The sequence below is a fragment of the Emydura macquarii genome, unplaced genomic scaffold (genome assembly GCF_026122565.2).
Source record: "Emydura macquarii macquarii isolate MOO-44397 ecotype Brisbane River unplaced genomic scaffold, CSIRO-AGI_Emac_v2 contig_1451, whole genome shotgun sequence".
In the NCBI taxonomy this organism is placed as follows: Eukaryota; Metazoa; Chordata; order Testudines; family Chelidae; genus Emydura; species Emydura macquarii.
The window spans coordinates 8,576,642-8,593,298 of record NW_027131588.1 but is presented as its reverse complement, the minus strand read 5'-3'; the positions used below and the strand labels follow the sequence as shown (position 1 = coordinate 8,593,298).

The following is a 16,657-nucleotide window of genomic DNA, read 5'->3' as shown; positions in this document are numbered from 1 at the left end:
AAAAAAATCACTGACAAGATTTGTTAATATGCAAATACAAGATTTTAGAGTTTGAGTAATAACAAAATTGCCTGACAAACACGTTTGCAGAAGATAAAGAACTATTAACATTAAAGAATCATAGCATGTCCTCTAAGCCCCCACCCCATCTCTAAGAGATTAAAGGGTAGAACAGGGTAATTACACACACACACACACACACACACACACACACACACACACACACACACACACACACACACACACACACACACACACACACACACACACACACACACACACACACACACACACACACACACACACACACGTTCCACCAGCATTCTGAGATCCCTTTGTAACATTCAATGGCATGACAGAATCACCAATACAGAGATCCTTTAAAGGTGCCAAATTTCAAATATAGAAGGCATGGTGCTGAGAACCCAGTTTTGGTGGGCTGGTTATGTTAGGAGGATGGAAGACACCAGATTCCCTAAAGCTGTGATTTACAGCCAATTTAAAAATGGACAAAGATGACAGGGAAAGCCACATCTGAGATAAGGACACCTGAAACAAAATCATAAGCCCTACAATACCAACAATTGGGAGGATATGGCCCTGGATAGGGCCAGCTGGAGGCAATACTGTCATTTAGCTATTAAAAACTTCTAAATCAAACAAGCAAGTATAAGAGAGGGAAAAGAAAGAAAGGCCATCTCAGTAACTCCACCAACTGCAGAGTATCTGTGGTCGCATCTGCGGATCAAGGACTGGCCTTACTTCACACGAACAAAATAAACTTAGTCACAAAGGGTCGCTAATACAACTCATTAATCGACATCGATGGGAGACTTCCCCCCCCTCTCCCCCCCCCCACACACACACAGAGAGAGAGAAATAAAAATGAAGGATTGCTAATGGTAAGATTAAGAGATTTCATAGCTATGTTTTTTAATAAATTGTAATTATGGATAGTAAATGAGTATAGATAAAGTAACATTTAGGCCAAGACCTTGCCTGATCTAAGTGTGTTTTTGCCAATTCTTCTGTGATATAGATTGCGGATTTGTTTAAAATGATACTGTTGCTGACAAGATAAGTAATGTATCATATTGGAAGATATAAGTAACAGCTACACAAACAAGTCATGTTAATTTAATTTGCCTCCCCCCCGCTTTTTTTCCCCTGGGAAAGCTCACAAACAGAATGATACAGGATAACATGAGCCTGAAACTCCAAAACCAGCAGAAAAAATGCAGAAGTTGCATAACTGACGCTTTCCCTTGCATAATGTATGGGTTACATAAAAAAATCAAGTGGTGATGTGCTAAAAGCCAATTGGATAAAGATTAAATAATTCGTAATGTGAAGATGTATAAGGATCCAAGTGAACATGGCCCAAACTGGAGCAATACTAGACCAGAAACTGAAGGATGGGACTGAAGGACCAGACCAGGAGATCACAGGAGGTGACCACTATCATAAAAGGTGGAAGGGCATCTCAGTTGTCCTGGAATGCAGTAACTTGGGCCCATTTACCTGTTCTGTCTTGTCCGTTATTATGTGTCTGGCATAAATATATGTCCAGGCACTAAGTGACAATAATTCTGTTTGCAATTGTATAATTATTGAGTGAAAATTGATTAAGCTTAAACTGAGTATACTTGTGACTCAGTTTCCCACTCTACACACCCAACCACCAAGACCCTTAACTCCTTTGAACAACATTTTTAATAAAAATGAATGTTAAAGAAATTGTAGGTTATTACAATTTACAAGTTTATAAAAAGTATGAGTTTCTTTACTACACAAGCAGATAAAATACTAAAAAATTAAATGGCATGATACTTTTATCTTTCTGTTTGGACCTTAATTAGAAAATCATTTTATTGGAGGCTCAAGGTTTGTTTTCCCCCCTCCCACACACACACTTTTTAACAGCTGTGTTTTCAGGCCCACAACAAAAGCAAGCTTTGTAATTAAAATGACTGCTGTGCACTGTCATACCTCACAATATTCCATGACAGGCAGAAAGAATTTTTTGTTCTTAGTGTCCAATTATGTCTACTGTCTGCCTTTACCAAAAACATGAAAAATCATCATGACAGCCATTTGGCATCCACTGGAAACAAGTTATTTAATCTCAGAGATTTCCAGGGTAATACATTTTTAATAAAGGAAAAGGAAACATATCAGGTGGGTTCAGATAGGATCTCAGTATCCAGTTTTTGAGGTCTATACTTTACATTTTTAAATTTAAATAATATGCCAGATTCTCTGAGTTACACACACCAACATCACCACGATCATGCCTCGTCTAACACCCACCTACAGTAAAAATAAAACCCTGTGAGGCTTAATCCCAGAAGGTTATTACCACTCTTTCTGCTAACACTGAGGCTGTAATCAGTGCTCAACACTGACAGCATTCCAAAGCGCTATGACCTCAAACACCTCTTTTCTACACTATTGACACATCCATTGGTCTTCTCCTTGCCTTTGGCATGGAAAGTGTAACCAATATAAGTACTTGAGTTCAACATCATCATCAATTATCTTCCCGAGTCCCTAAAGGTGTCCTTGATTCTGCTGAATCTTCCTTGTCTTATGTCATGAATTCCCTCGTAGACTACAAAAAGGGGAAGATATTCTTTATTTTTATGTATTTATTTTGATTTGACATTAAAAACAATGCTCTCACAAAAGTTGAGTACCTTGCCAATAATTAGACTTACAATAATCACCAGCAAAATTAATACTAATATACAAATAAATTAACTCCAACAGCCAGCATTTTTAAATATTCAAATGGAGATAAATGTTAGCAGACAATCAAAAGAGGGAAAATTCCTGAAAAGCCTCTTACCGCCAAAACATACCCTCATTCTTTCCCCAAACCCTATGAAACAATGCCCTACCTTAGTATTTGTCAAGATGCTACTTGCATGTCATCACATCTATGATCTTGTCCTTTCCGCATTAGAGAATCACCAATCAGTTTAGTTTATCTTTTCTCCTCCTATGGCTCTCTTTAAATAATTACTTATTTTGACTTCTGGTTTGGTTGATGTCTGTCTTTAATCTCTTCTAAGTATGATCCCCCTCAAACTCTTCATAGAGAGAAAACAGCTATTTCCTTCCAGGTCAGTATTTTCTTCCATCATCTTCCTCCTCCTTGATCTTATTTGTTATCTCAACCTGCTGCATCTTTGTGATTTATCTTGTTCAATTTCCCTGGTTTCTCTTAATTTCGACTGCAGTTTCAGTCCTTCCACCTTGTCTTCTAGTGTAGTATAATGAGGGGAGGGAGGAAGGCAGGGAGGGACACTCGCCTCTCATGAGCACCTCCTGTCGGCAGTTGCCTTTGTCAGATGGGTCCTTCAGTGGCTCAGCCCTCCAGCCGAGTCATACACAGTCTAAACACATGAAGGAACCCCTTCTGGGCTAAAAGGTCCAACAAGTGGAAACAGGAATGCAGTTCATAATGTGCTTTGGCATCTTTGAATCAAAATCTTCTGAATACAGGAGCATACAGAATTGTAAGCAGAATGTAGTGCCTTGCAACTCTAAAGCATCTCTGTGCACCAGCATAATTTTGTCAGAATTCTCTTCATAGAGTTGCTTGAAGAGCATTCAGTCAAAAAACCCAGCATATTTGGTTTGCAAAAAACCTGTGAACCTGTCTTCACTTTGTACATATATTGTGTATTTAAAAATATTCAACAAATATTACTGTGAATAACTCACAGTCTCTGTGGAGAATCTGTGAGAGAGTCAGGGCTGATATTCTTTACTCTTGCTCAGAAGTGGGTTACTCAAGTCAAATGCTTTCTTTCTTTTCCCTCACTTGATAACCATAGCTTTTCAGAAAGAGCCCTGATGGGTTTAATACGGTCAATGTTGGATGTACCATCCTGATGACCTCTGAAACTTTGTGGATTTGTGAGTACTAGCAGGCTTGAATGATGCTGGATCAAACCAGAGCCCCAATACTAGCAAATTCTTTGTGAATATGTAATTTTGTTATTCAACTACAGGACAGGTGAACAGATCTTTTCGAGCACCTTGCAAGAGAGCATGGAGCTCTGCCACACCCTGCTCCAGTAATGTTCTAGAAGAAGGCCCTGTCAAGCGAGACAGCCTAAAGTTTTGGAGGAGAATTCCCAGCTTGGATTCAGCTGCAACTCAGGAAGACACTACTTGGGAGCTAGCAGCTGAGTCTACTTAGGTTTAACACCTTAAAATAAAGGCTGTTTTGTCAGTCACAAGCAAGGAGGTTGTGCAGGGAACTCTGGGAAAAAACAGGAGAGCTACCCTCTCTAGTTCTACACCTTTCTGGGTTTGTAGTTTTTTAGTTAACGATTTGTAAAACAGAAGCAGGAAGCGAGCTACAGACTTCGGTAAAGCTAGTGTTAATTTAGGTAAAATCAGAAGCCATGTAACAAAACCCAACCCAGAGAGGGGATTTGGATACATTTTCTCTCTCAGTTTGTGCCTGCTATGGACCATCCTTTGTGTACAACGTTCATTCATCTACTGCTCGTACATAGGGCACACGTGACATTTTATGAGAACAGCAAAAGATACTCTATTATTAATTTTGTATGTTTCTTGGCAATCTGTAATACTGTTACAATGGCTAATTTGGTGGCCTAAAACTGTGATAATGTCACTTTAAAGAAAATATTGGGGATCCTATTTAACCTCAAAGGTAGGCCTCGGGTTAAGGCAGAGATTTGGGAGTCAGGAAACATTGGTGCTGTTACTGGCAATGCCACAGGTTTTGTGTGTGACCTTGAGTAAGTCACCTAGGCCTTAATTTAGCAAGGTGCGTAAGCACATATCTACCTTTAAACACATGCTTAACTGTCCTTCCTGCATGTTGATACTTTCCTGAATTGGAGACTAACTGCTTCTATGAATAAGGACAGACTTAAGAATGTTCTTAAGTCCAGCTGAAATTACAAGGACCTATACAAATACTTAAAGGCTTTACTGAACTAAGGCCTTAAATTTTCTATGGCCCAGTTTCCCTATCAGTAAAATAGGGACACTTTCTCTCTCTCTCTCCCTTTTTGCACATTATATTTGGAAAAACATATCCAAAGTTCAGACTGAAACATAATGCAGCTTACTGAATATTGCTGCAGCAATGAGCCCCAGGCAGCTTGGTCCAAATGGACAAAACAGGGACTAAAATGCACATAACTACCACAATGTCTAGCCACTAAAGGGCATAATAGAACTGAGTTTGGGCTATTCTGAATTTTCCCATCTTTATATATCCCAAATATAACTGGACATTAGGCTGAATAAACCTTTAAACTATGTGATTATACTAAAACCAAACCAGCACAGACATGAGCACAGGGTGATCTTCCTTTGTTTCACAAAGACGCATTTCATCATGATACAACTAAAGAGCTTACTTAGATTGTAAATTCTCTGAAGCAGGGATTGTTTGTATTGTGTGTGTGTATGGTGCCTAAGCGCCATCAACATTTATTATTTGTGTTGTAATAGTGCCTAGGAGCCCAGTCATGGACCAGGACCCCACTGTGCTAGGTACTGTACAAACACCCTGCCTCAAAGAGCTTACAGTCTAAGGGGGATCCCAGCAATATCACAATACAAATAATCATAAATAGATAATAATGATAAAGAATTTGGTTCTTTCCAATAGGCCCTCTGTTTTAAAGATGCTCCAGCAATCCGGAATTACGATGCCACTGTTCACTGTACTTTGGTACCAAAAGAAGACCGCTTCAAATACCATGTATATGTAACAAACACAGTCCACTTCATCTCCATTAAGAAAATAAAAGATCAGTAGCTGGGTAAATGTTTAACAGCTTTAATGCCTCTAACCCAAAGCATACATTTACAGAACCATCAAAACATATGGGCCATGATGTGAACATATGTGACTATTCCTACTGATTTATTTTCATAATAAAGACAAGTGAAGCCTAAAAGGGATTATTCCCTGTAAGCCCATCAGAGATAATGATTCCAAACTGCTGAAACAGTAGCAGGTAATTATTGGCCAGTCTAGCCCAAGTGCTAGCGCTAAACATTAGAGATTTCTTGCACAACACCAGCCCAGGATGCTTGGTGAAGTGGGGCCTATAGGAAATAATAAAATAGACACCTATGATTTAAGGGACCTTTGACCACTGTGACTATAGTAACTCGAATGTTCTTTCAAGGCACATTGCCAAGCTTCTTTTACCAAACAATAAAACAGTGCTGTACCACTTGTGGGGGAGAGAGAAGCTGCTCCTCCAAGTCACTAGTGACCAGTAAAGGGCAATACGATACTTGAAACACATTACTGTTTATTGAAGGCATATTCTGCTTCCCATGAGAAACCAGCTCAAAGAACTTGGGGGAAAAAATCCCTGCATCTTAATCTACTCTTGTTGACAGATATTATACCTGCAGCTAATGCCTCAGCTAGGATACCATCTAGAAGAAAAACAGTATCAGCCTAGTCCCTCAAGATTCAATGGCAAATTAACTTTGTGCTATTGTTATTGTTAAATTTAAACTGCAGCTAAAAACACTTTTTTTACTTGCTTTTGTTTTGTAGATACTTGAGCATATGGAACAATTTACATGATATTCCTCCTCCTCAGATACATAACCTCTACCTTTTGCTCAGATATACATACACATAGAGCAGAACCTCATTAATCTATACATTGGATAAATCTCACAACAAACTCGCCTCGCTTTTCATCACAAGTTTGGAGCTTGGTTTTCAAAAAAAGACACATGCAAAAATACAAGTGTAATTACACACCTTGTTTTCCACATATAATTCCCCAAGCAAATATTCTATGTGCACCACTGTGGATAAATCCCTAGAAAGAGACAAACCTGAGTGTGCCACTGTGGTCATTACACTGACAATCTCTAATCCCTAATCAGTCAGATGACCATAGAGTGCTACTTGGTTGATCTTTTCAATAAAGGATAAAATGAATTAATATTTGCTATCCCCCGAATTAACCTTCATTTTAAGTCTTTTCAATGTTGGCTAAGGGCAGTGTCTTTGGAGGTTCCATAATACTGAGTAGCATGCTTCACAGGTTAAACTCTAAGCTCTTTCTTTAGTAAAATATAACAGTATTTTGAATAAAATAGTCACGAGGTAGAGAAACCAGATAAAATAAAACAAGTCTAACAGCAGTAAATGAATATGAATATATGAAAACAGAAGAATTAAACCAGACTGAGAAGAACAAGAAGATAAATTATTAAAAACAAAATTATTGAATTATAAGTGACATCTGTGACCATATCTAATATTACATGTATTCTTCTCTTGCCCCCTCCCCAATTCCTGTGTTAAGACCCCGAGATAATAAATGGGATTTTCAGAAGTATCTAAGGAGCACAAGTCCCACTGATTTTCAATGTATATTCTGTAAACTCTTCAAGAAAGAGACTGTCTATTACTTTGGGTTTGTACAGTGCCTAACACTATTGGGTCCAGTTCTTGTTTGGCCCCTGGGAACTACCACAATACACACAAAATAATAAATATAATACACACAAATGATATGGCTTATATTTTTAAAAGTGATAAATGACTTTTGTTGCCTCAATTTCATTGTGTGCATGTATTATATATATTAGTCCCTATAGTATGATTCATCCTGTGCTGTGAATGAGGAAAAAATGAGGGTTCTGCAGAAAAAATTGTATCTGATAATCTAAAAAAAGACTGTGTCATAACGCATACACACAAAGGAGCCTTGTTAAGTAACCTTAATGAGGCATTTCCTAACTTTTGAGTGCGTGACTTTTCAACCTTAATGTTCTTCTGAAGTACTTTATGAAATCATGCACAAAAAAGTTTTTAAAAAACAAACCAAAAAACCCAAATTCTATCACGTGGCATCACACTGATACCCACATGAATCTTCAGCAGGGTTGGAACAGTTAGACCCACTGAACAGACCTCCGACACTTGAGCTAATGGAATTACTCAGTGGTGCCCAACCTTATTACACAGGTGGGCCATATAAACCTAAACACAACCTTGTGTGGACCAAACAGATTCTACATATTTTAATAAGATTTAAAGTCACCTGTATTGATTTATATTTAAAGTTGCTTGTTTCATATATATTTAGATAGGTAGCTTCTATGTACAGTATTGTCTATTTACACACTTGTGTAAACTAAAACAATGTAAACATGACAACAAAATGCTAATGAATCAGCTGTTAGTATATTGTGTTGAAGCAGGCAGTGGGCCTTATGAAATGTTCTGGTGGGTCATGTATGGCCCATGGACCGTAGGTTGGGCAGCCCTGGAGTCACTGATATCAGCCATAGGTTGTCATCCTCTAGATGGACTAGCCACTAGAGGGTGCTGAAAGTCATTTTATCAGTGGGTTTCACAGATATTCCTGACAGCGAAGGAATACAGACACTCAGAAATCTTGGATTTATTTCCAGGTTCTGGAGTGTTCTCCAGTAGGCATATAGCTTTCTGTCCCTTTTCTCCCCAAGCTTGACCCCTTCTGGATGTCCTTGTCCCAGATCTGTCTCCTCCCCTTGCCCCAGTCCTCATCCCACTCTCCTCCACACACCAAGCTCCTCACACCAGCCCCAGGTTCCAAGCCTACGCTGGGTTCCTCCTCCCAGCTCAATCTCAGAATCCCAGTTTTCCCCCAACTTGGCTGTCAGTCTCCCTCCCTTCTATCTCCCCACCCCCAGGCTTCTCAGCCCAGTCATCTTGCCCAGCCAGTTCCAATCTCCCCCAACCCTCTACATAAACAGCTCTTGGAACTCATTACCTTCTCTGGCTCCTAATCCCAGCCCCTACACCCACCCCGTTCCAGTCTCATCCTATAGCTCTCAGTCCAACTATCCCCTCCCACCCCCTCAGATCAGTCTATCCTGCACAGACTTTGACCCAATTCCTACCCTCCCACCCCATTCCCCAGCCCTCAGCATTTCAGTCAGGCCACCTCCTTCTCCACATGCCTGTTCCCAGAGCACTGGAGAGACAGGGTCCCTACTCTCAGGCCCTGTGCTTGATGCCACTGCCAATCCTGGCTGCCAGGAGGAGAAACTGCAGGCAAAATCCCATTTTGCTCCTGCAACCCAGGCTGGGGCATGTTCAGTGCAGATGAACTCTGGAGAATTTAACTTCCAAACAAGCAAGTTTCTAAGCATGTATTAACTGAGATTCTTCAGAGCCTTCAAACTTGGTCAATTTTTCATGGCAGGTCACTGACACCAACAGCACACCCCCCACGCCCCCCAAATTGCAAGCCCTTACTCCAGACACGGAGGAGCTAGATCTTATCAACAAACAGCTGTAAGCATTATTTAAATTATTATTAAAGCAACGTATTTTCCCTAATCTCATTCTTGAGGAACAATTTTAGGCCAGGGTGACCAACCGTCTCGCAAATCGTGGGACAGTCTCACAATTGGCTCCCCTGTCTGCGTCCTGCAATGACTACACAATGTCCTGCAAAATACGGAGTTGGGGTGCGGGGGCTATGCCCAGCCAGGCTGCTCTACTCCACACGGGGCTAGGGGTTGGGGGGGGGGGGGGTGCTGCCTGGCCAGGCTGCTCTGTGTCAGGCTTCAGGAGGGCTCGGGGCTGAGAGGCGGGCGAGTGCAGGGGGGGCATGGAAGGGGCAAGGCCAGGTGGGAAGTGAAGGGACCTTGGGCAGAAGGGGTGGGAGCCAACCACAGGGCAGCGTTGTTTACCTTGCTAGCAAGCTAGCCACATGAATAGCTAGCAGCTAGCTACTGAATGTAGAATTTAGTTAAATGTGTTATTTTAACTGTCTACAGCTTCCCGAAATGGGCTGTTTTGCTACTGGGTGACACTGGTGCTTTGTTACATTAAAGGGATTCATTTATTTTAATTTTGCTGTGTCCTGCAACATTTCTCAAATAAGATCATGCTTTCTTGAAATTGGACTCATGTCAGTTGGTCATCCTAATTTTAGCTGAAACTTGAAAAAAATTCAGCCAGAGGCAGACACCTGTCATGAAATATTTCAGACCAAAGAACTGAAATTTGGCACAGTTATAAACAACTGAATGCTCTTATAATGGGAAGTGTTGATCAACCTTAACAGTAGGTGACACTACCAACTTCATCTAGAATTTTAACTTCCAGTTATTTGTATCAGGGGGATGACTACTGCTAGTACAAGGAACAGAGGGAACAAGCATGGCAGTTCTGTCTTCGAATCTGTATTTTGCTGTTGCACGAATAAAAGAATGGTTGTTGGCATTGTTCTGAAGGCAGGTTTTAAAATGTACATCTATCACTATGTTGTTATCATTCCTTGTGGAATTATTCTGGGCCCCATTTTAGATTTCTTACAAAAAAGATATTTTTATACTCATCTATGGTCTCCTGCTTGTCTAACACATAGTTTCTCAACCTGTGGTACGGGTATCCCCAGAGGGACGCGAGACATAGGCACGGGGTATTCGGGAAAAACGGAGAAGGGAAGGCGGGCAAGCAGCTGCCGACTTCTGGGGAAGCCTGGCAGCAGCAGCCCACTTCCCACCCAGCCCCCAGCTTCTGGGAAAGGCGGGCAGCAGCCTCCCTGCTTCCCGCCCAGTCACAGCTCCCAGCTGGGAGGCAGGCAGCATGCACCAGTCTCAGGAAGCTGGGCTGCAGCTGCCTGCTTCCTGCCCTGTCACAGCTCCCAGGTGGGAGGCGGGTGGCAGCCCCCAGGTTCTGGGGGAGGTGGGCAGCAGACCCCGACTTCCCGCCAGGTCACAGCTCCCAGCTGGGAGGCAGGCGGCAGCCGCTAGCTTCTGGGGGAGGCATGTGGCAGCCGCCCTCATCCCACCACGTCCCAGCTCCCAAGTGGGATCCCGGTAGCAGCCTCCTGCGTCTCAGGAGCTGGGCGGCAGCCACCTACGCCCGGCTCCCAGCCGAGGGACAGCCTCCAGTGCCCCAGCTTGACGACTGGCAGCAGCTGCCTGCCCACATCCCTGGGTCCCAGCCGGCACGGAAGCCTCCTCTGCCCACCTCGGAGTGGATGGCAGTTGCCCACCTCCCAAGCTGGAAGCCAGGCAGCAGCCACCTGCAACTTGCCCAGGTGGCAGCCCTCCTCCCTGGCTCAAAGCCCAGTGTCCAGAAAACTTGTCAATTTCACTTCTCTAGCTGAGCAGTGAAATTGACAACTATGGCAGCCCCAGATTTTACCAGTTTAAAAATGGTAAGAGGGGCCCACACAGTGTGATTTGCCCCAGGCCTGCACCCCCTTAGGGATGGCCATGGGAAGTGCTGCTATCCACTCTGTGCTGCTAGTGCCTGCTCATACCTCAAAAGTTCACACCTGTGTGAGGAGAACACCATGTGAGCCCTGCCATCAGGCCATGGTGATTGACTGGTGTTGACCTTTGCTCCTAATATGGAGGAAGGGGAGGAGGAAGGAAGGGAGAGAGAGCAGGGGGTTTTGTGATCTGCCACAGCCACACAGCACTGCAGAACTCAGAACTCTCCCGCTTTATGAGAAATACAGTCCTCCAGCGGTAAAAGGGAAAAAGACTGTTTCTCAGAGTTTAAGCATGTGCCAGTTTGATGTAGTTTCCACTTTTAGTGTTTGAATTTACGTAGGCTTGTGTTACTCTTTTAATTTTCTGATTGTGAGGGTGTTAAAATGGATCGTTTTCTTGTAAAAAGAAAGACTTCAGATTTAGAAGAAAGTAGTTCCCATACAAATGCGGAACAAGTGTTGGATCCAGAGGATCATGTTTCGGAGAAAAAAAAGCATCAGTAGTGAAAGTACAAAATCTTCACAGGTTCATAAAGCACGTATCTATGATCCCAGTTATCTGGTTTTCGGGTTTACAACAAACAGAAGTATACCTCCATTACCACTTTGTGTGATCTGCAGAGAGACGTTGCCTAATCACTGTATGAAGAATTCCCTTTTGAAAAGGTACCTTCAAACGAAACATCCTGATCTGAAGGACAAATCAATAGATTTTTTCACAAGAAAATGTGAAAGTTTGACAAAATCAAGTGCTGCTATGAACTTGTACTCTGCAATCCCTAAACAAGCTCTACGAGCTTCATTTGAAATCACACACATGGTGGCAAAAATGAAGAAACCACACACCATTGCTGAGAACCTTGTCATTCCTGCTGCTATCAGAATTGCTGAAATCATGTTTGGCAAAACAGAAGTAGATAAAATTAAAAACCATCCCACATCCAAATGACACCATGACAAGAAGAATTGATGACATGGCAGAGGACATAATTAAACAAATTTCAGAAAAAATCATCCAGAAAAAACAGTTCACTTTACAGATTGATGAATCTATCAATGTATCCAACTATGCACAACTGATGATGTTTGTCAGATACATTAATGATGAAGACGAGCAAGGAATACAGGAACAAATATATGGCTGCAAAGAATTGGACACAAGAACAATAGGAGAGGACATTTTTAAGATCTTAAATGAGCACATTGTAAAAAATGGATTGTCATGGGAGTGGCATGTGTCTGTATGCACAGATGGAGCAGCAGCAATGGTAGGTCTTGTTGCTCACTCAAAAACTATAAATGCTTCAATCAAGTGGAACCATTGTATTATCCATAGACAGGCATCGGCTGCAAAGCAGCTGAATGAAGATTTAAACAGCGTGCTAGGAACAGCCGTGAAAACAGTAAACTTCATAAAAGTGAGGGCTCTGAATTCATGTCTTTTCTGATCGCTGTGCCATGACATGGGATCTGAACATATTACTATACTTCTTCAGACGGAAGTTCGGTGGTTGTCACATGGAAGGTTGTTGAATTGCCTGTTCGAGTTGAGATATGAAGCTACTGTCTTTCTCAGAGATATGAAATCTGAATTCTTACAGATTCTTGAAGATGAAGTACGGATTTGCAAATTAGCCTATCTTTGTGACATTTTTGATAAAATCAATAACTTGAACCTTCAGCTTCAGGGATGCAACACAAATACATTTATCTTGGATGACAAAGTAAGAGCTTTTAGAAAAAAAGTTGAGATTCTGGAAAAATCCAGCTTTATGTGGAAATATTGTTTCATTTCCACAGCTCTCAGAATTCTGTGAAGAAAACGAAATCACTCTCAATGAAGGTGTGAAAGAAAATATTAAAGAACACTTGGTAAATTTGGAGTCAAACTTTGAACATTATTTCCCTAATGTTGAAGAGCATAAAGATCCACAGAAACTGTGGATTTTGAATCCATTTAATGACAGCGCTATTGAACAAGCAGGGATTCCAGAAAGCATGAAGGAAAAACTTTTTGAGCTTTGCACGGACAGTACGTTGCAGAGGATGCAGAGCATGGGTGACATCCCTGCATTTTGGCAGAAAATGAAATGGGAATACCTACAGCTGAGAAACATGGCTCTCACAGAACTTCTCCTGTTTGCCTCAACATATTTGTGAGAGATCAGTTTCTCGCACTCGACTGGGCTAAAATGTAAAATAAGAAATCGTCTGTGCCCGGAAAATGATCTGATAGTAGCAATAAGTAGTTTAAAACAGAGATCTGGAATGCATCCAAACAGGCCCAAGTTTCTCATTAAATCCAGCTCTTACAAGAACTCATTTTTATGTTATTTTGTTAAAACTAGCAAAAAGTCCAGTTCAGTCCCACATTTGTAGAACAATTCTAGAGGGGGAGTATCAGTTCCAGTCACAAAGACACCTAATGTTTAGAGAGTTTTATTAATATAAATGTTTGAGTTATATTGTTTTTACTGTTCTATAATTTTTATGATTCACGTGTTTTGTTTAAACAACTGTTGTAAAATTCAATAAAAAAGAGTAAATCTTACATTCTGAATTATTGTATGCCCATTTTTGTGTGTGTGTGTGTGTGTGTGTGCACCTGTGTGTAGGCCTCCATGTCTGCCTGCACATGAGTGTGTCTCAGCACATTGCTGCATGTGTCTGACTACGTCCTTGAGTCTTTTTATCTCTGAACTACAGGTTCAAACACTCCCTTCACCCACTGTCACCACAATATTCCTGCAGACATACCCTTTTAAGAAAAAGAGCAACCACAATCTTCCCTCTTGCCCTCTTTTCCTCTCTCTCTCTCTCTCTCTCTCTCTCTCTCGCCCTCCTTCGCTGTCTCTCTCTCTCTCACCCCTTCCTCCTCTCAAATCTATGCCAAAAAATTTGGCGCGTCACGCAGTGCTTTATATCCCCCAGTGCTGGCATGCCACTCAAAGCCTCCTACCTTTGGCCAACATCACCTCTAGCCCAGGCACATACTTGAGTTGTGCACCCCTGGTGTAAATGTGGTAACCTACCCACACTAGGTCTGACATCTGTCATATCACGGCCTTATATACTCAGCCCTTCTTCCAGCATATGGCTCCCATTAGCCTGTAAATATAAAATCCTGTGGAAAATTGAGTGTTGGGATACTTATTAAAATTTTCAGAAGTTAGGGGGTACTTGCTACTTAAAAGGTTGAGAAACACAGGTCTAACACATGATAGAATAGACTGGTATAATTTTGACATTCTCATTTATGACCTGTGAACAGAATCTTCATCTTATAATGCACATAATAAACCTCCTCAGTAATGCAAATTGATCATATCAACTCTTCTTTTATAAACTATGAAAGAGACTCTAACACATCTCTACTTGTGCTATAAATGTTCAAGCTGACATGAAAAATGGGAAAGGAACATTCATTTCCAAAGCCCGTCTAACTGCTTATTTGTTTTCCCAGTCTCTGCAGTTTCCAAAGATCAGTTTCATATCAACTGTAATACCATAATTCTAAACTCCCTGTAAGATTTAATAATAAGCTCTTTCTTATTTTCTGTAATGATTAACTGGATGTTAATTTCTTGTACCTGTTCCAAAACCACACAAATTTAGATGTTACAGCTCCAGTTTACCACAGTTCACTGCATAGTATCAACCACATCAGCATAATATTCCAGGGAGTTGGAAACAATTAAGAGATATGCTGTGTTATTATTACTCTAACAAGGAGGCGGAGGTCACTCCCTATGTTGGAATCTCATAATTATTGTTCAGACACACCAAAATACTAGAGCACTGTAGCCTGACTAGGCACAACTACTGGGGGAGAGGTGGGGCAAAAGGAGAATGTCAGTTTCAATTTACGCCAACGATCTTCAGAGGGAACATTTCAGCAAAGAGCATTTTATTAAATGTATTTACACGTTCTAGTCATGTTAATTGTCCCTCACAGCAACTTTAGTTAATTATGGTGCATTAAAACATCACATAGCTTGTAGCTAGTATTTCCTAATTAAAATAAGCAAATGTGACTCTGTGGGGAGTAGGGAGGAGAAAGCAGCACAACATTTCTGAAATGGGAAGAAAAGCCGAGAATACTTACCTCATGAATGAGAGCTATTAACGTCTGTTGGAAATTTCGCCCTCTACTGGCCAGAAAACGACTGATAGGTTTGCCATCTTTCCCCATGTGGATTGGAAGGTCATAACAGAACAACATGCCAGCTTAAAAAAAAAACCCATATAAATGCATCAACATCAAAAATTGCTAAATAGAGCAAAAAAGTTTCATGCACAATAGCTCAATACAAATTTTGAGAAAAATCATATAATGCTTCTAAAGTTACATTTTAAAATTACAGTGACACTGACTGATGGGGAAGAAGATTCTGGAGTCACTTAATGATTCATGCTTCCCATGCTGCTGGTATTAAGACTCATCACTTAGAGGATGAGTTCAGACTTAATGAAGAGGCAGGGAGAAGAGCCAAGGGAACATTAGTATTATATAGTATATGATTGTTGCTCAAATGAATCCACTCTAGAACCTTGATTCAGGAAAACATCACTATTCAGGAGAGTATATAAGCACATGCTCAACTTTAATCGTGTGCTAAAATGCTATCCTGAGAAAGGTTGTAGTTAAGCATACCCTGACAAGCTTTTCTGAATCAGGGCCAACACCACATGCAGAGAAAACTGCCATATAGTGCCAAGACATTTTGAAACGTTAGTCAAGGGAGTGACTTGACCACTGATAGAAGAAGCTCACCTGCAAGGCCAGGCTTCAGGCCTGGTTGTTTGTTCCTCTCATACATTTTCAGCATGAAGTTTGAAACTCCTGCTACAGTCTTTCCTTGATCCGAGCGCGTAGCCCCACCTCTGAGTGCAGAATGATACACTCCGCGGGGCATGTTGGCCATCTCCTGTTTCACAAGTGATGCCACAAACTCTTCAAATGCTGGAGGAAGTGGGGGGGAAGAAAAAGGTCGAGGCTGGAGAGAGGCCAAAAAATCCCAACAAACCCAAAACCACAGCTGTGCTTCAGGGCAGTTATGCTTAACTAAACTAGCAACTACACATTCAGATGAAAGCTCCAAGGTCAGGGATTTAGAACTCCTGGCAAGTCTTCCTGACTCTATGTTCACCTCCACTCAAACTTCAGCTCAGGAAGCTCTGAATAAGTGATGTCAGATGCTCAGACTCAGAAGAAAAATAGCCTGAACTGTTCTCAGTGCTGTTGATCAATGTGCTCTTTTGTTTGGTACGCCAATGACACCGTCACAAACTGAAATAAGGGACAATCAGAAACTAAATTGACATTTACATTTGTCAATGTAAAAAAACGTTCCTCACAAATGAATTTTTTCTACCGACTTTTTCACCGTAAAAAA

At 41.2% G+C, this 16,657-nt stretch overlaps 1 protein-coding gene across 2 annotated transcripts in view; it reads right to left on the bottom strand.

Moving 5' to 3' along the window:
- FOCAD (focadhesin) overlaps positions 1 to 16,657 on the bottom strand; it is a 197,284-nt gene that overhangs the window by 48,380 nt on the left and 132,247 nt on the right. For both annotated transcript variants that reach the window (XM_067553150.1, XM_067553151.1), the window contains 2 exons: positions 16,036 to 16,224; positions 15,367 to 15,488 (listed from right to left, as the gene is read on the bottom strand). In XM_067553150.1, the coding sequence (XP_067409251.1) occupies positions 15,367 to 15,488; positions 16,036 to 16,224 (311 nt within the window). The remainder of the gene's footprint in view (positions 1 to 15,366; positions 15,489 to 16,035; positions 16,225 to 16,657) is intronic.